Here is a 20,908-nt window from a genome sequence, read left to right on the forward strand (position 1 = left end):
ATATTAAAGTCCATATAAATTATTAAAATTTTTGCCCTGTAAGTAAAAAAGCAAAGCAGTGGAATGCTCTGGTAATTAAGATAACATAATCCATATTATCTACAAATAATGAGCATGCAAGAAGCCACACCATGATGATAAACATGTTGGCAGGGAGTAACTGCCACATATGGGAGTGGGCAGCAATGTCTTCATTAGGCCTCTCCTACTTCTCCTTTTTCTGCCCCTGTCACATCAATATCATGGGAGTTTTCCAGACAAAAACCTTCTGCTTAGCTCATAATGAATTAAGTATTTGTCTTATTTTATCGTCTGCATTTCTCCAACAGTAGGTAACTGCTGAGTAGCAGAAAGATGACTGGCCAGTGTGCAAAGCCTGGGCTGATGCCCCCTGCTGACATGTTACATGTTGGAAAGTGAGTTGAACTGAACCCAATGATGCTGACATCTCTTCTACAGCTCGGAAACTGATAAAGACTACATTTGGAAATGCCATGTCTCTCCTTAAAGGGCTAGCTCTGCATCAGCTTTCTGGGAGGTTTCTTCCAATATCAATGACTTCAGTGCTTTCCTCTTTTAAGGAGACGCTTTAAACAGGAATGACTGTTCTTTTTTTTTATGACAAAGATTTCTACTAGTTATATCTTCCAGAAGGAGTCTATGAAGTCATGCCTAACATTTGCAACTGTATGCATTAAATGTTTAAGTTCACTGTGGCACTCCATCTCCCACCATAAAACGTCAGTGTGCAAAGGCTCTTCCTGGCCTCCGCCAAGATTTGTGACACAGAACTTTATCACATCCAAACGTGAAACGTGATTCACACCCAGAATGTGTCATCATCTGCACTGATACTCTATTCAAAACTGGAGCCTCTCTGTGTATACAGCTGCATAACATTTCAGGCACGTGGGTAAGAAATAAATCATAAATGAGACTAATAATGGCAGCATCCAATTGGTTAGAGAAAATTATTTCTATTTTACTAATGAAAATTCCTATTAACAATACTTTATTTTCTATGTCATCATGTACATTGCCCATAAAGTCTCTATCATGTAACACCCACTACCACTGTTACATAATAGCTCTAGATGGATGTTCCGAGTGCAGAGCACAGCTACTATTACCACCATCATCAAAAATAATATATGCCCATCCTTTAAAACTTTACAAATGGAGCAGGGTAGAAGGGTTCTAGAAGTGCAGGGGAGAGAAGAAAGGGTAAAAGGCTAAAAACAAGCACATGCTAATATGGATGTCTTCAGAATACACTGATCTAGAGAATTTTGGAGCCTTAAATTAACTTCAATGTTCAGTTCAGCCATATTCTCTACGAAGCCCCTCCCTGTCTTGCTCCCACCAAACATGGGGTCCAAGTTTCTATTATATCTTCGGGGATAAAACAGCTAAAAGATGACTTGAAAACAGCTACTTTATGTGGGTTTTATATCAGAATATAATAGCCTTATACAAAAAGATCTGTAAAGAACAAAAGACTATCTGCATATCCAACTCTCTAACAATGTTTGCCCTATTCCCCCCAAGTTGCCTCAAATGGAGCAAAATATTTTCCTGGCATTACCACATGCAAGAGAGAGTGGCAAATGATCTTTAAAAAAGTTTATACAGTTATTGGACAAAGGAAGGTGTGATCAACTCTTAGGGCCAATGTTGGAGGGAAGAGGAGAGATATGACTCATGAAATAAAGAAGGAAATTCATATGCTAAACTTCAAAGGCTTTATGAATCCTCAAATAAAGAAGTATAACTATTGTGGGCTGGCTGTAAGGGGAGAGCCATTCTGATGGAGAGTTTATGTCTGGCCTGGGTTGCTGCCTTTAAGGGACTGTAGTTGTGCAATGATCCCGGGTTCTTTGCTGGGGTGCTAATATATCCTGACAGAAGTTCTTATTGCCATTCTTTAATCCCTGGGAGTTAGCAGGTAGTTACAGCAACCTGGCTCCATCCTAACATCTGTTTGGACCCCTTAAATGCGGGTGCTTTCATCTTCTCCCTGGATACACACATTTGTTACATTTTCTTTCCATCCCAGCAGGTTTGTTTGCCTTGAACAGAAATCCTTTTCCACACATTTCTTCATCTCTAGAGGAAATGCTGCCACAGGAACAAGGCCAGTGGATGCCGCCTCTCATATTAACATTTTGTAAAGAAAAACACCACTTAAACTTTTAAACCATCTTTACTCAATGACAAACACTGGTTCGATAGCTCAACCACAGCCACTGACATTTGCAACCTACCAATTGTCATGCATTTTCTATTCTTAACTTACAAATTCCAGCCTTTTCATCTTTTCCTGGGGTTTCATTTCTTGTTTGATGAACACCATTTTTTTTACCTGAATAAAGCATTTGCTAATTCCACTTCACAAAAATCACCTAAGTCACTCACATAAGAGTGTTTGCAGATCTCACTCAATCCGGAGCCAAGCTGGTGTTGAACTTCACATCTAACTCTATAAATTACCCCACACTTGTATTTGGGGGAGAGCAAGGGTCGCTTTTCCTCCATCTCCCTTGCTGAGCATGAGTATTTAAACTTCCTGAACTCCCAGAGCCAATATTTCACAAAGAAACAGTGAGTGATTATCAGTTGACCAGAGGTAGATGCTGGGTGATTCACTGGCTTCGTCCCAGCTGGGTGATTTATTTCCATGTACCAGCTTCGCAGTATTTACTTAAGGAACATTCAAGGTAGTACATACACTAGGAATTCAAACTAACTCATGACCAAATGAAGCACATGGCCAAATGCTCCTACTATAGTTCATTCAGAAATGTCTCCAGGTCCTTGTAAACGTTTTTCAATTTACAAAGAAGGCACTACCTCAACCCTCTGCTTTTCCTACTAATTCTGGGTCTTTACTCAAAAACCTTCTCCAGGATGGATTTTCTCATAGTCTCCTTCCTTCTTCTATACTTTCTCCTTTCTCATGACCTACTCTCAAATTAGTATTAAATAGAGTTGATAATATTTCCCTCTGCACATTATACTATGAATATATCTCCTTAGAGAATTTTTATGTGTGTTGTTTATATGACATCGCATAATATTGTATATTACATGTGTGATGACACACACACACACACACACACACACACACCCTACAAGACAGTGAGCCCCTTGAGAACAGAAACCATGTTTTATTTATCTTGCTAATCTAGTGCCTTGCACACAGCCAGGGACAGTAAATAAAACTGCTGAATAAATAAAAGTTGAATTTTAATTTTATCAAGGCTAATAGTAAAAATCTTTTCTTATTTTCATGGCTTACTTCTCAGGTGATAAAAGTGGTTTGAACTTACTAACTGAATAATGTGCTATAAGTTATGTAGGAATGAGTTATCATTACTCTAATCCTCCGGGAAGAAAAAGTGAAGGAAAGAATATTTGTTATTCACTCAATGTTCCACAATTAGTAAAATAAGTTGTAGAAAATGGATCTCATAACTGACATTGTTGTACTCTATCCATTAACTTACGTTGCTCACTTGAGCATCTCATAGTCTCTACATGTAATAAAGTTTCTTTAGTGCAATATGCTGTGTGCGGAGAAGGAATATCAATTCCGTGCAGTCAGGAAAAGCCCTGGTTTCTCCCTGTTCTTTTATGTAATGGCCATCAGCGCTATTTTCCCCTCAGCTTCCTAGGTTGGACAGGGGACAATATGCTTTAGTGACTGTGAGAAAGCATGTAGGAGGCCCCAGCTTTTAGACAGTGTGTAAGCAAATAGCTGCATCATCTGTGTTCCATTTCCCTCTCTGTGAAAAAAGAAAAGCATAATATTTAACAACATCACCAAGCTATTGTGAGGGTTAATTTGATTTAATGGGGGAAGGGAGGTGAGCTGATTAGACACCATTCAAATTCAAAGAATCATTATTATGTGTCTAAAAATAATCCTGATTTAGGAATAAAATTAATTTGGAAGCTCAAGCTTCAGTAATCATTTCCCATACTTAAAAAAAAAAGCCATGATTTTTAATCAAAATCTCATCCTAAGCACAATTCAGTGAAGTAAAAATGGATACCTGTGCATTTCCACTCACTCCTGAAGTAAACAGTACACAGTTCAAGTTCAATCAATCCTTCTTTCCTTCCTTCTTTTATGAAGATACATTACGTTTAGAAAGAGTAATTTTGTGCAATGGAGTAGTTAATGTGAACATAATGGATTTTAAACCTACATTAATTAATTAATTTTTTGTTTCACATAAAACATTTATAAAACATATTAAATCGCTTCTTTATAGGATCAATCAATGATTTGTGGTTGAACTAACTTTTCAGGCCATTTCTGATAATTTCCATCTATATTTCTGTTCAAAAGCTGGTGAGTGAAAGAAGATACTTGTATTCCCCAAATTTAAAAATAAAATCCTTGGATATTTAAAGCCCGGTCAGAAAAACACACACATCTAAATAATAATCAGCGAAATTAATATAATAGACTAGAGGCCTAGTGCACAAATTCGTGCACGATGGGGTCCCACAGCCTGGCCGGTGATCGGGGCCGGTCAGGGCCAATGGGGGCAGGTCAGCCAGGAGAAGGGACCCCGAGGAGGTTGGCTGTGGGAGTGCACTGACCACCAGGGGCAGCTCCTGCATTGAGCATCTGCCCTCTGGTGGTCAGTGCATGTCATAGCTACCAGCCAGTCGTCTGGTTGTCTGATCATAATGGTCGCTTAGGCTTTTATATATATAGATTACTTTACTATGAAGTAGAAGTTGGTGCCTGAGAAAAATCTAAATTATTGCCTAAATCCCACTGGAAAAGCTTATAGTATTTTCCAAAAAGGAGAAACATTTTTTAAAAATGTAACAGTTGACAATCCTGGGAAATATATCTGTTATGGAAAAAAATATTACATTCAGTTTTTAGTGAGTAAAGAGTTTTGGCTGGAAAGGAATTTTTCAAAGGAAAGGGAGACAACGAAATTCAGTTAGTAGAAACACATTCTCTGTAGATGGACTTTCAAACTTTTTCATTTCATGGCACACATAAACTAATTACTAAAATTCTGCAGCACGCCAAAAATATATTGTATTTTTTGCTGATCTGACCAAAAAAAAAAAAAAAAAGTAGGTATAATCTTGATTCATTCACCCCAGATGGCCACTGTTGTTTTGGCCATTGTCATTTTTTATTTCACCATCTAAGAGAAAAGAGGTCAGTGTCCCTGACTAAATAGTCAGGTATTACACGTTTTAAAAATTCTTGAGGCACACCTGTTGAAAATTGCTGCTCTACAGAGGAACAGAAATAATTCTATTTTGTTATAACACAGATCTATTAAAATTTCCCATAAAACTGAAACATTCTCATAATTTAGACTGTGTACTCACCAAGCAAACTTCTGGTTATTCATCCGACTTCCCCTGACCCTTGATACTGGGGACGGATGTACCCTGTAGGTAGATGAGAGTAATCTAGTCATTGAAAAAGCATATTCCCAATTACAAATGAACAAATGAAAAGGAATCTGGTTTATAAATAATCTTTTAGACTTGCTTTACTATCAAATCCCCAAGAACCTGATCACCTCTTAGTAAATGGATGCAGGTAAGTTCCTATGCCTGCAAACCTGAAGGGTCTCTCTTTTCCCTTCTGTACCACCTATACCATGACAGGAGTTTCTCATATGTTCACTGTGAAGACCCCCAAAAGAGGACCAGCAGTTTTAATCAACTGATTTCATTCATTCAGTCCAACAAAGAGTTACCAGCTACCTATGCCTTGTGAGGTTTAGGAGTACCTGCCCTAAATGGGCCCTTTCTGCTAACTATTCCCACATGCGGGGAGGGAGGGACATTAGAGACAGTCTAAGTGCACACTTTCTCAGTTAACTTCTAGACTTGAAAAAGCAAGATAATAAGGGGATCAGGATATGCCACCCCAAAATATGCTACTTTGGCATAAGGATTATTTTCAGCTAAAAGTAACTGAGAAACAGCAGACATGGGAGGAGCTCTCTCTCTCTTCTTTTACAGGCCTAATAGCAGGACATAAACTTATCTTTTGGAAAGAAAATTTGCACTTGTAAAGGTGTCCCTCTCTCCCATCCCGGGAAGAGTAGTACATGGTATAACTCTTATCACCAGGGAGGGTACTGAAATGAGTCTGCCTAAAAAAACCTTTATTTACCATTATTTTTCCTATATATTTCCTAGTCACCTTCTTACAATTTATCCCTCATTGAAGCCCAGACCCCTTTTCTTTTGACTAGTTCTTTCTCCACAATTTATCAGCCTTTGTTAAAATGGTGTACAGTATAAGCTCCAAATTCTAATCACGTTTTGAGTTACTTATCACTCAGTACTTTTACATGTTTGCATGTTAGACATATAAACTGCTGGGCTTTTCCCCCTCTTGCTAATTTGTCTTTTGTCAATTTAATTTTCAGCCTCCACCCCCACTGAACCTGAGCGGATACAGGGAAAACTTTTTTCCTCCCCTACAATAATTTCATACAAATGTCCAGGAACAGAATCTGGGGGAGGAAAGAGGGGCCAATAGTTAATTTCTAGGAAAAAAGACCTTCTAGATGTGATGCTCTACAGCTTTGGGCTTTGAGGAATGCAAAGTCAATTAAAAACTTTAGCTAAATAATAAAGAAGTGAAGACTAGACTGTTGTACAAGCTTCCAGGGCTGGAGTCATCCACTGGAAACAGTTTAAATGTCCGTGACCTGCTGACACCTTCCAATCACAAGCCAGCTGCTGAAACTCCCCCTCTCTGTGGGTCCCTCACTGGCAATACCACATGCCCTACTTCCTGCTTCCTCCTGGCCAACTTCCTGCTTCGTTGTAATGTTACTAGGATTTGTGAGGTCTAGGCAGTGTTTTAGCTTGTCTTAGCTTGACTCTTTATGTCTCAGACATTACTCTTTTTGTAAAAAAGATTTTTATTTATTTCTTATTCAATTTTTTTTCTTTATTGATTAAGGTATTACATATGTGTCCTTATCCCTCCATTGCCTCCCCCCACCCCCCTGTTGTCTGTGTCCATTTCAGACATTACCCTTATTTACAAGACAGAAAAAAACACAGGGATTTTAAACTCCTGTCAAAGTCCGGTTAGAACCGAAAGTTCCAAGGTTCCTCAGAACCCCGGTTTTCCATGAGTGTTTAGCAAGTGGAAATCATTTCAAAATAGATAACACAGGTCTAGCCACTCAGAAGGGCCAACTTGCAGTCTTTCAGTACAGCCAGAGCCAGACTGCACTTTGCACCCGGAAGGCTTATTTCTTCCAACTTCCCTTATTAACATTCTTTCCCTCACAGCACTTCTCAATGGCTGCTGCAGCTGAGCGGCTCGGCACAGATTTTCTGCTCCGCATGGGGGAGGGGATGTTAATTATGCAGAAAGATGGAGGGAGGCCAGACAGCCCCTCTGGTGAACTGTCTCATTCAAGCAAGGCCCACTTCCTGCTGTTTTGCAGCTACAAGGATCACCTGTTGGTCTTGGCGCTGGGCCAAACTGGGGCCTAGCGGAAATGGCAGACTGGGCTAGAAATGAAAGCCTGTTCATAGTCCAGCATCCCAAATTGAGGAGAGAGGAAAAACATGCCGTAGAAACGTGTAGGAAGTATTCGAAAGGTAGCAAAACTCTCTTTTTTCTTCTTTTTTATTTCTTTCAGTTTGTCTGCTTGAAATACAATCATCAAAATGGAACTGTGAGCCAAAAAAATGTCTCCCCAGTTAAAGGCCCTGTCCTAAGGGGAAACACCAGAAATCCTCTTGAACCTCCCCTGCATCCCCACTGGGGTGTCAGAGTTATGCTGCCCAGATAAAGCTTTAAAAAGTAATAGCCCAAATACAGTTATTTAATTCACTCTCTAGCCTTTAAAAGTTTATCTCTTTTATTGCTTCCTCCTTAACCCTGGGATTTCTATTCATCATGATCATTCCACCTGTTGAAATTTATTAGTAAATATATTCTCTTATTGATGGTTCTCATTGCATATATCAGCAGAGAAAAACAGGTCTGTTTGACCTTTAATTATAATATTCTCTAGTTATTTGTATCTTGCAGTAACACTTCACTGACCTATCCATATATCAAATACTATAAGCAGGTAATTTCTATAACAGTTTAACAGTCTTCAAAGAATTCCCAAAATTATAGCATTTCTTCAATGAAAATGGTAAAACAAGAAAGCTTTTTCCCCTTCCCCAAATTAGTAAATGGATAACCTGGAGCTTATTTCACCTAATAAAGTACACCATAAAGGTTTACATTCAGCTCTCTCCCAACTTTTATTTCTTCAAAAGGCTATGCAGTGTTTTTCGTGAGCTCAGTCTTTAAAGTCTTTTTTTGTGGCACTTTTGCCATCGCCTACCATCTTTCCACATGTAGCAGCCAGGCAGGTAGCAAAGTCAAAACCCCAGTAGGAGAAACTACCACCTAATCTGCATGCCATGCATTATTCATGACCCCCTGATTCCTGCACCTGCATCTAGGCAGGAAGCTTGCAGGGAACATTCATTATTCTTCCCTTAGCCTCACACAGGCTTGATTACTGCTAAGCCACTTTGTTCTGTAACTAAGGGTTTCAGGCCTCAGTACTAACTGCTGGATATGGAAAGAAAAAAAAAAATCACGATGCTGGAGAAAAGGGCAATCTTGGTTGTTGTGTAACATGTACTGAATCCTACAATGTGCTCTTCTGCGACTGACAGTTTATGTCAGATGGAAATGCTCACATTGGTGATTTACATTACATAGAAAATGGGAAGCTGCACCATTCAGGCCATGCACACCAACTGTTCTATTTATACACACTTACTCAGTGTCTGAGGCAGACAGCATTTACCCAGTGCTGGGCTTAGCTTTCCTGCTAAGCATGTGAGAACTTCTTAGGTATCTTAATACAGAAATGACTCTTCCTTCTTTGGGCATACGCACCAAAGGACCTAACTGTTAAGTTTTGTATTTTAATGACTAATATTTAGAGTTAAGAGAATATGATCACTCTGTTTTTCAAATTTGTCATGAAGCAACAGAATGGCTGGTGGTTGAAAGTAGGATGTGAAAACCGGACACCCAGCACAAATTACTGATCACAGAGGAACTGCTGGGGAAGGGTACCGATCCAACCTTTTTACTATCCCCATCACTGAAAAGCAGTGACAACTGAAATGTGACAATTTAATTTCAATCTTGTAGCCTCCCAACGAAATTAGGATGAAATGTAGAGTACACACTGTGTAACCAGGCTGCCTGGGATGGAATTCCAGCTCCACCTTTGATCAACAGTGTCATCCTAGGGCGAGTTACTTAACCTCTCTGTGCTTCAATTTTCTCACCTGTACAAATGGAGGCAACAATGATAACCACCTTCTAGGGCTGGGAGATTTAAATGAGTTAATAGCTATAAAGTGTTTAGAATAGTGCTTGGTACCCAGGAAGAAGTTAGCTATTATCACTAGCAGAGCTGATTATATTGGAAGGGATGGGAACATGGAAACTGAATATCCAGCTCATTCCAAGTGACTAAGACAACAATTGTGCTCTATAGAGCCTGCAGTCTTAACTACTGTGCTTCTATGACTTGCCTAAAGATGAGGTAACAAAGAGAAATGAGCACATATAGAGTAACATGAACCAAATAATGTGATTTCTAACATATGGCTTACTCTACAGTACCTCATTTTTCTATTGTTTATTAGAAGACCTGTGTTCAGTTATGTCCCATTCAAGAACAAGTAAATAATCACAGTGATACAAAATCACTTCCATTTACTAAGACCTTACTATGTGCTAGACCCCATGCTTAGGACTTTAGGTACATTATCTTATTTTATGCTCGTATCCTTATTACCCACATTTTAAGTTTGAGAAAATAGGTTTAGAAGAGTTAGATAACTTGCCATGGTCACACAGCTAGTGAACAGCAAAATCTGAACTTGAACATATGGTATAGCTGACTTGTCCTGCTTCAAATTACCTTCCAGCCCTTAAGACCACATAGACAGGGGTGGGTAAAAGTAGGTTTACGGTTGTTCATATAGAAAATAATACAATAATCCTATCTAGTAAATAGGTAATATGCAAATTGACCATCACTCCAATACATAAGATGGCCACCCCCATGTGGACACAAGATGGCCAGCAGGAGAGGGAAGTTGGGAGGGACCAGGCCTGAAGGGGAGGGCAGTTAGGGGAACCAGGCCTGCAGGTGAGGGCAGTGGGGGGACCAGGCCTGCAGAGGAGGAAGGGCAGTTGTGGGGGACCAGGCTGGCAGGGGAGGGCAGTTGGGGGCAACCAGGCTGGCAGGGGAGGGCAGTTAGGGGTGACCGGGCTGGCAGGGGAGGACAGCTGGGGGGGATCAGGCCAGCAGGAGAGAGCAGTTAGGGGCAACCAGGCTTGCAGGGGAGGGCAGTTGGGGATAACCAGGCCTGCAGGGGAGGGCAGTTGGGGGGGACCAGGTCGGCAGGAGAGAGCAGTTAGGGCAATTGGGCTGGCAGGGGAGCAGTTAGGCATTGATCAGGCTGGCAGGCAGAAGCGGTTAGGGGCAATCAGGCAGGCGAGTGGTTGGGAGCCAGCAGTACTGGTGGGATTGGGCCTAAATAGGCAGTCGGACATCTCTTGAGGGGTCCCAGATTGAAGAGGGTGCAGGCTGGGCTGAGGGACACCCCCCCGCTCATGCATGAATTTTGTGCACTGGGCCTCTAGCTAATAAATAATAATATAAGAATAAACTCTGTGTTTCATGTACTTACAACTATAAACTTTCCTATATGCCCACACCAGTATATTCCCTCCACACTAACCTAGAGGATGCAATAAAGTAAATTAAGTCCAATTGTACATTCTATAGTATAAATGATGCAAAGTAAAAGTGTTGTTGTTTTTTGGCTTAAAGTTGGCACTGTACTAAATAGCAGACCATGTGGGTACTCACAAAAATACATTCATAGTAATATGTAATACACTCTGTTCTCTCTTTAACTGTTTATGAAAATTCTTTGTTACTAATATTTCTATTTAAATACAAAATGTGCAACACATATAAGTGTATATGGTAAAATTAATTCTAGCTACATCTACTCTCTCTTTCTTTTTTTTCTAGAATCCAATCCAGTGTGTGTTCACACCCCTGTGATGAAATCATTCCTATCATCACCATCAATGGCTTCCATGTTTTCAAATTCAATGGTTAACCCCCCACTCCTCATCTTCTCAAATTCTTAGCAGTCACTGATCACTCAATCCTGAAAAAGCTTTCATTAATCAGCATCAGTGACATTCTCTGGCTTCTGTCCTCTTTTTTTTTTTTCTCTCCTTTGCTTGAAGCTCCCTCTCTTTCTTTTGAATTCTAAATGTAGGCCTGGCCTGAGGCTCTCTTTCCTATGACCTTTCTCTTCCCAATTTTAACTCACAAGAGTCTCCAATACAGTTACCCTCATAACCCTGATGAGGGCCTCAGCTAAAGGCCTTATATTCCATCCATATTATAATGACCCTCACATTTCTATCTCTATCATTATGCCTATATCTTCTCTGAATACCAGATTCAGATTTTTCAATCCTAACTTGAAGATGTTCTTTCCTTTCACCCTAGTTGTTTGGCTCAGTGGATAGAGCACTGGCCTGCAGAGTGAAGTGTCTCAGGTTCAATTCCAGTCAAGGCCACATGCCCAGGTTATAGGCTTGATCCCCAGGAGGCAGCCGATCAATGATTCTCTCTCATCATTGATGTTTCTATCTCTCTCTCCCTCTCCCTTCCTCTCTGAAATCAATTTAAAAAAATATATTTTAAAAATAAATGAGTTAAAGATGTGGAATATATACACTCCTTTCTATATCTTCTCCGTTTCAAAAATTGGTGGCATCCTTCACCCAACTTCAACCTCAGAATAATATTTGAGTCCTTTCATGCTCTTACACTCCATATATTAAATAGACTGCTTAATACTGAGGAAAATCAGAATAAATTATTATTTCACACACCAATAAAATATTTATCGTAGTAAATTACTTATTTAATAAGATTAGAAATTTTCATTATCAAGATCATGAGAAATCATTATGTACAAATATTTTCTAAAGTTCATTTTTTTCTGTTTTTCTTAGCCCATACTTTCATCCATAAATTTTTCCAATTATTGTATATAATACACACTGTAAGAACTCAGTTTACTACATTTGTAAAATATTAATCTAGAAATAATTCCACAATTATTTTTAAATACCAGCATTTACCTATGCAGAATCACATGAAAGGTAATTTTAAAGTAATTGTTGGTATTGTTTCTTTTTCATACATAGTTGTGCTGAATACAAGTTCTCATGGTTATTCAGGTGAACCTGGATATTTTTATTATAATATATACATATATACACTACACTTGACCCAATACAAATAAGCATGACCAGTGTTTACATTATGTGGTCCCTTTTTATTCTCTGCTTCTACCAAGCCACTGATTAGATGGCCATTAGGAATGCCATATATTTTTTCAAAAACCCCTCCTCCCCACTATATTTGCCTCTTTCTCACATGCAAAGCCATTGATGTTATTTTCGGAAGAGTGGGCTGAACTGGAACATCATATAGAATTAATGGGATGATTTTTTCCTGTCTACTCTAACAGTATATATAAGTTTTGTTAAAAATATAGTATTTTGAAGGGAACAACATGTATTTCAGCTATGCACCAAAAGAATGAGGAATTCTAAAAGGAGGACATTTGGTTTGCACAAGCATATGAATTAATCCCAGCCTCTTCTCCCAACACCCCTCTTGCTCTGTGTGTGGTAGTGACACTGAAGGGTACCCTCCCTCCTTTGTCACCTGGTTAGCTGATGCTTAACTCTAAGAAGCCATCCAGAACCTCCAGGTCTAGGTCAACTCACTCCAAGTTCTCACAGCATAGGGTACTTAGCACATGTTAGTGGAAGATTACACTTGTTTGTAAGTTTATCTCACCTGTCTTTTCAACTTGACAATATGCTCCAAGGGACAAGGGAACTTTACTCGTTTTGCTCACCATCATCTCTTCGTTACTTGCTATGCAGTGCAGTGCACACTCAGTAAGTACCTGTTGGATACTTAGCCCTATTTTCCTACTAGACTGGAACTTCCAGGTGGTTGACAATGGCCACACCTGTCCCAGTCACGATGCCATCCTCAGAACTTAGCACAATAAGCAAGTAATAGACATTTGATAAGCCATGAGATGTAGAAAATAAAAAGTTTTAGATTTAGAAATCTGAGCTATGCCACAGAATTATTTACTAAACATTCCCAGAATAATTGATCAACGTTAATTAAATCCAACAAACTTTACTCAACAGCTACTTTCAATGAAGTCTTGCATTGTGGAGTAAGACAGGATCTCTGTCCTCCAGATGCTTAGAGTCTAGTTGAGATAAACAGGTAGCGACAATCATAGAATGGGGTAGAGAAATGAAAGGAGATTTCAAGTTTTATTGGAGTGAAGAAGGGGTTAGAATTAATTCAAACTGTGAAATAACAGAAAAGGTCCGAGGAAGAGACCTTTAGGTTGGGATGTGAAGGATAAGTGAAACTTTCAGAATCAGGAGTGAATGATGCTAGGAAGATAACTTCAAGAAGAGGAGCTACATTAGTCCTCTATATGGGAGAGTGCATTGTGGTGTGAGGGGAAGTTTCTTAGAAACTTTAGGGGGAGATGAGCTAGGATGTTCATTCACAGTTAGAATACAGATCAGTCAATAAATGTCTAAATATGGAGTTAGTAATTGGGGCAGTCAGCTGTCAAATAATATCAATCCTCTGTTGCTCAGAAACATATATACATCACTTATATCTTTAATTTAACCAATGCTATTACTAACTATTATTTATTCATTAATTTAAATACTAATAGAACATCTATTGTGCCAGGCACTGTTCCAGGCTCACAAGTACTGCGAACTGTGTCAGGGGAAGGGGCATTACATCTATTAAAACGTGGTTCCTGACTTCAGGAGGCCTACAGCATGACATGTGTTTAGACAAACAATTGACCATCATGGTGCAGTGTGATAAATGACCATAAGAGTAGACAAAAGGGACATCTTAATTAAGCTTTGCAGTGGACCTGGAAGCTTATCTAGGACAATTTAGAGAAACACTGAGGGTAGATATGTCCAATAGCAAAACTACAAATTGTTGTGGGTGACTACAGTAAAGGATCTGGCAGGCCTGGAGGGGCCGGAGATTATGTAATCATGGAAGTAGTGGGAATGACAGAGGGTTGTGGGAGGAGAAAAAGGAAGATGAACATATACGAAGTTAGCTGTTACCCCTGAGATTTGGTGGAAATATATTCAAAATGTGGGGAGGCAAGGCAGAATTAAGAGAACAGATTATGGATAACACCTGGGTTTCTGAGATGGTGGTCAGAAGAGCCAATATAAGGAATAAAGATCATGTTTGGGATTAAAGAGAATACAATGAGTTTCTGTCAGGCGCATATACAGACCTGGGGTTCAGCAGAGAACTTGAGGAAGAGAGCTAGAGATGTGAGCATCTTTATCATATAAATGGCAGATAAGCCCCGATTTTCATAGAGGCAGGACTTACGTGAGAATACCTGTAGAGCAAGGGTAGGACACCAGGAAACACTACATCTTCTTGGATAACTTTAAAACCCTCTTCCTACTCAAGCAGGGAAAGCCAGATATCCCCAATTACTGACGAGACGTTGGAGCCTCATGACTGAATTTAGGTCAGATCAATATCAAGAGAGGTGAGACAGGATCTTCTCTACCCTGATGTCAGAAAAGCCCCACTGTTTTTCTTTCAGTGCTGCCCTGGGCAGCAAATGGCACCGATATCAGTTCTGTAAACAGCCCAGAAACCCAGGAGGCATCCTTAACTGACCTTCTCTCCCCATATCCAACCCATTTCTGTCCTGTCCCCTACACTGTCTTCATTCTTTCCACTTTTCATTTGCACAGTCACTAACCTATCTTAACCCACTCCTCTCTTATCAGCACTAACCCCAAACCTTCTCCCCCAATCCATTTGCTGCACTAGAGCCATGGTGTTCTTTTTAAAAGGCAAATCTGTTCTTCTTGCTCCATTATCCCTTAGCGGCTTTTCACAGCTCTTGAAATAGACCTACATCTCAACATGAACTAAATGCCTATGATCTGGCCCCTGCTCACCTTAAGCTTCATTTTCCAAAAATGTCCCCTTTCCTCTCCCCTGCTTTCTGTGATCCCCGATCTCCTTTCAGTTTCTCTCAGCTCAGTGCCTTTGCATGAGTTATTCCTTTTATGTAGACCCCGCAACAGGCCCTCTGTCCCTGCATCCAGTTAACTTACTCACACCCGGCTCTCAGCTCACATATCACCTCACTAGACATGACTCACCAAAAAGGATTACGTCTGTATATTATAGACTCTCACTATTCTCTTCATTGTCCTGCATAGAACTTACCAGGTCTGCAGTTATATAGAGACACGATAATTCAGTGAAAAGCAGGAACTATTCCTCTTTAACTCTCCACGACTTGCCCAGTATTGGACCCTACATCTGGTACAAAGTAGGTACACATAACTTACTGCTCTACAAGTAAAAGGAGATGATGAGAACTCATTATATAATAATCTGGAAAAACAGATAAGTAAATATAACAATGTAATACATATATTCATATATTTAATATATACTAAAGATAAAGTACAAAGTGTAAGAGAAAGTGAGAAAAAGTGATGTGGCCCAGGTGTTGTCCAAGAAAAGCATTGGACCCACATCAGCCTACACCCTGCACCGTCTGCACAAAGGACCCATCTGAGGCCAGGGTGCCAAAGCAGACATGTCTATCACTTCCGTACCTTTGGAGAAACCTGTGGGAAATTAGTAGGCATTATGGAGAGACTGGTGAAATGCAAATGAGGTCTGTAGTTTATTTAGTTAATAGTGTTCAACCAATGACAATTTCTTAGTTTGAATAATTTTAGTATGGTATTTCTGCAACTTTTAAATCCTAAAATTAGTTTAAAATAAAACATTTTTAAAGTGCTATTCTTTTGCTGGGGTAAGAATATAAGCAATATAGATTTTCTAAAAATGACTTTTTCCTGTTTTATTTAGTGACATATTTTCTATTCTATAGATGTTTATAAATATAGAGTACATCTGTATGTGTGTACATGCTCTCTCACTCACTCATTTTTAAGGTAAATAAACTCATCAATTATACTACTTTCACCAACATGATTTTTTAATGCACTAGGTACAGACTTATTAATAACAAGTATGTTGAAAAGTAGTAGAAAGAAGTAAGTAAAATAAAATAAAAGATGAAGATATTTTAAAAGGTTAATAATGCTCATGTCTACAGAGCAACAACTTATATTGTGGGACCTAACATTTATTCAGGTAATATAGAACCTTAATTCCTGCATTCATCTGAGATACCCTCATAATTGCTTCAATTTTCCACTTCATTTTGCATGTTTATAAGTCTGACAGATTATTTTGCAGTGTTTGGTGTATGGTACATTAAGGTCCCTGTCCTTTATTACATGAACTGAAGTACTATGATTTAGTCATTAGTGTGGACTGAGTTGGAGGAATTTCATGAACTGACAGACATTCTGATTGGTAGTTATTCTATTAGTCACATTGGTAATGCCTTTTATTTGGTGTGCTCTGTTGAGAAATAATGTAAGTTGTTGAAAAATTACTTTAAATGCTTTTATTGCCTCTGGCTGCATTCATTTTGAGATGCCTCATTTAGGCTAAAAAAAGAGGCAACGTTCAAATATGTAATATGGTCATTTTGTCATCGGAAAATGGATCTATTAGAATATAGTATTCTCTCAAGGTGTTTTAGCTCACTAAGCTGTACCATTTTTCTTTAGAGTAGGACAAAATTTTTCACTGTTTGGTTCACGGTCTAATGAAAATGGCAAAACTAGACTTCAAGATGATAAGCCATATTTAAGGAGAAAATGTAGCTTGCATTTCACTTACAATAAAATTTCAAATGCTAGAAAAACCCCAACCTGGTATTTATATGTAAACATTATCTTTAATGATCTATCCTATATAATAAAAGCCTAATATGCTAAGTGTCCTGTTGTCCATTCAGCCAGTCAAAGCATAATATGCTAATGATATACTAAGGCAGCTCAACCACTTGCTATGACCTGCACTGACCACCAGGGGGAATAAAGTCAACAGGTGACCAGTCACTATGACTTGCACTGACCACCAGGAGGCAGGCACTTCGACCAGTAAGTTAGTTTGCTGCTGGGGTCTGGTCAATCGGGACTGAGTGAGACAGGCCAGACATGCCCTGGGGCCCTCCCGCGGTCTCTTCCCGGCTGGCCAACCTCCTGCGTCCCTCCCCGGCCCCGATCGTGCACCAGTGGGGTCCCTCAGCCTGGCGTGCACCCTCTCGCAATCAGGGACCCCTTGGAGGATGTCAGAGAGCCAGTTTTGGCCTGATCCCACAGGCCAGGCTGAGGGCCCCCACTGGTGCATGAATTTGTGCAGCGGGCCTGTAGTATATATATTAAAGCCTAAGTGACTGTTACAATGGAATGACAGGAATGAGTGGTCACTATGATGCACACTGACCACCAGGGGGCAGACGCTCAATGCAGTGGTGGTCAGTGCGCTCCCACAATGGGAGCGCCGCTCAGTCATAAGCCAGTCAATGAAGGAAAAATACCACATGATCTCACTCATTCATGGATAATAGAGACCATTATAATCTTTTGAACAATAATAGATACAGAGGCAGAGCTGCCTCACACAGATTGTCAAACTGCAGCGGGAAGGCCGGGGAGGGTTGGGGGGCAGGAGGGAGGGGGGTAAGAGATCAACCGAAGGACTTGTATGCATGCATATGAGCATAACCAATGGACATAAGACACTGGGGGGTAGGGGAAGCTGGGGAAATGCCAAGGGCGGGGAAAAAAAAGGACACATATGTAATACCCTTTGTAATGCTTTAAGCAAAAAAATAAATAAATAAATAAATAAAATCAATAAAACATAAAAAAAAAAAAAAAAGAAGCTGGGCTCACGGCTGGTGAGCCTCTCTCGTCTCCGCAGCAGTGCGAGCCAAGTGGTAAGGAGCGAGCAGTTCAGGCAGTAAGAAGCGAGCAGGCGGGTGGTAAGGAGCAAGCAGGGAGGCGGTAAGGAGTGAGCAGGTGGGAGGTTAGGAGCAAGCAGGCAGCAGTTAGGAGCGAGGGGTCCCGGATTGCGAGAGGGCGCAGGCCACCCCCACCGCCCCCCCACACAAATTTTGTGCATCAGGCCTCTAGTTTTAAATAATGTGTTTAAAAGAAATGAATTTGTGTGTGTGTGTGTGTGTGTGTGTGTGTGTGTGTGTGTGTGTGAGAACCCTGATTTGTCTCTTGGCGGACAATGTTTAAATCAAAGGGAAGTCATCTCAGAGATGGATTCAGTACTGAATTCCAGACAATCTGATCAGTAGGCCGCAGAGGCCGTCCTCTCATTGCCAAGGCCAAGAAGCTTGGAGGACTTTAAGGCAAAGGAGCCAGGAACTGACCTACTAGCTTATGCAGAGACACTTTACTTCAGAAATTGGCACCTGTGACCAAGAGCTGCCAAACACATCCATCAGCATCCATAGAACTAAAGGTGTTTGTGGAGATCAGCAAGAAGTATATGAAGTATCACACGCCAGTTTACCAACAGATTGGACGAACAGCAATGCACCTGCCATATAGCACTTCCAAAATGTCCCCTCCACCATTGATCAACATCGCTTACACTAGCTGTGTTCACATTCACCATTCCCTTCTCTGCACCACTGTCAGCCACCAGTCTGCCCTTTCCTCTGCTTCTGTAGCAGTGGCCCAAGAGGTTACAGAGCTTATCCTGCGGAAACACGCATTGCTTATTACACTAATAAAACAGGCAAATCCAGCTGGTTTCGATATTTTGCTTATTTTTGAATTTAATACTGAAAACTACACTGGTATTCTGGTTGCTTATTAAACTCCAGACCATTAGTGTGATTGAAAAAAAGATAACTAAAAACAATTGATTAAAATATATTAAGTGCTACTCTGTTCCAGGCACATCTAATATAGGTAATACTAAGGTTGTATAATAACAATACAAGGTTAAGAATCTCAGTTCTCTAAATAGGAGAGTTGTCACAAGACAATAAGTAATGGAAAAATGGAAACACTCATTACTCCAAGAGGTCAGAGGAGACAAAAATCACTTCAAGGTAATGTATGAGGTTTGGCTTGGGTCTCGTGGGACACAGGGAGAAACAGCCAGATGTGCAGGTGTGCAGGTGAGGACAAAATTATGAGCAAACAGGAAGATGTGGGAAAGATGAGTAGAGCATGTGCAGCCTGGGCTGAAGGAGGTCACAAAAGGCGGTGCAGCCCTGAGAGTGGAATGCCTTTGATGACAGGTGATCCATGTTTTGGGATTTTTCTCTCAAGAAAGTGCAAAGCTGCTGGAAGAATTCATTGCAGGGGAGTAATGTTCTCACATAAGAATTCATCCGCAAGTGGTGTGCAGAATGCCTGGAAAAGATAATCCTGATGACACTACAATGCTTCAGATGCAAAGGGACAAAGTCTAAACTGAAGAGGTCTCAAGGGAAGGGAGAGAAAAGAACAGATGAGATAACAAGAAGGATCGACACTGGACAGAGAAAGGTAAAGGGAATACTGAAGTTTTGAGACCAGGGGAATGGTGGGAAACGTGGTTTAATTTTAGGCAGCTGGGAACGAGCAGCTGCAATTCAGGAAGGAAGGTAGACTTATAGGAATGGATCTGAGTTTCATAAACATAGAGGAGAAAGCTGCTGCTGAAAAAGCAGGTGACATTTCTAAAGAAAAACCTGCAAAGACAGGAGTTGCAAGGGTGCTGGCTCTGACATACCTTACAATGGGGGCAGAGGAAAAGAATCAAGGATGTGAAAGGAAAAGTCAGCAAGAGAAGAGGAAAACTAGTAGAAAAAAAAATAATATCAGAAGTAAATACAGTTACTCTGTCAAATTTTTTAAAAGAGAAGACAGAGAGAAAGAACAATTATATGGGTCCATTAGCGACCACCATCAGAACAGATTGTTGGAAAAGCTACATAAAATCTTTAGAATGTGAATGCTTCAGAGTGGAGATAAAGAATGGTGGGGAACAACATCTACTTGAGAATTTTTTCCATGAAAGAGAAATAGCTGGAATTCCAGAGAAAATCATTTGGTTTTTCTTTTTTTCTCTCAAGAAAAGGGAAGCTCTAATGCTGTATGTTAGATGGAACATGCAACTGAAAGAAGACCTAAAATTCTTGAGAAAGGAAAACTGAGTAACAAATCCCAGAGGAACCACGCGAGCAGGAGAATGTTCTCTGACACAAATGGATAAATATTTTCTTAAAAGTGAGAGCTTACTTTGAACTTCATGCTGCGCTAAGAGTTTTACTAAGGCTAAGTTCAAACAAGCAAGACAAACTAAGTTCACTTATCCACACAACACTCTCTGAGATAGGTATCATCATTCCCACTTTGTAAATGAGAAGAGCAAGCTTAGAGAAGCTGTTGCATACCTAGTCCAACATCACACACCAGAACTGAAACTCACGTCTTGACATTCACCATTCACGCCCCACTCTTAAAAAAGTCCTACTCTGTTTATTTTATGAACAAAGAAGTAAATCTATTTTAAAAAAAAAAAACATGTTAAGTAGAGATTAACTACAGTAGGATATATAGCAAAATTTAGTTACCACTTATAATTTCATATTTACCTAAGGATGCTGTTTGCAATTGAGAATTGTGTACAAGTATTCCGGAAGTAGTCTGAGATCTTTAAATGATCATATAATGTGTACATCCAAATATTGCTTATAACACACATATGAGTCTGCATATACTAGTATATGGTATAATAAAAAATACGTA

At 39.9% G+C, this 20,908-nt stretch overlaps 1 protein-coding gene across 1 annotated transcript in view; it reads right to left on the minus strand.

The window, feature by feature from the left end:
• Positions 1–20,908, minus strand: part of KLF12 (Kruppel-like factor 12) — a 449,138-nt gene that overhangs the window by 59,093 nt on the left and 369,137 nt on the right. The window contains exon 7 of the mRNA XM_005872669.2: positions 5,371–5,433. Coding sequence (XP_005872731.1) covers positions 5,371–5,433 — 63 coding nt within the window. The remainder of the gene's footprint in view (positions 1–5,370; positions 5,434–20,908) is intronic.

Source organism: Myotis brandtii, unplaced genomic scaffold (genome assembly GCF_000412655.1).
Source record: "Myotis brandtii unplaced genomic scaffold, ASM41265v1 scaffold387, whole genome shotgun sequence".
Lineage (NCBI taxonomy): Eukaryota > Metazoa > Chordata > Mammalia > Chiroptera > Vespertilionidae > Myotis > Myotis brandtii.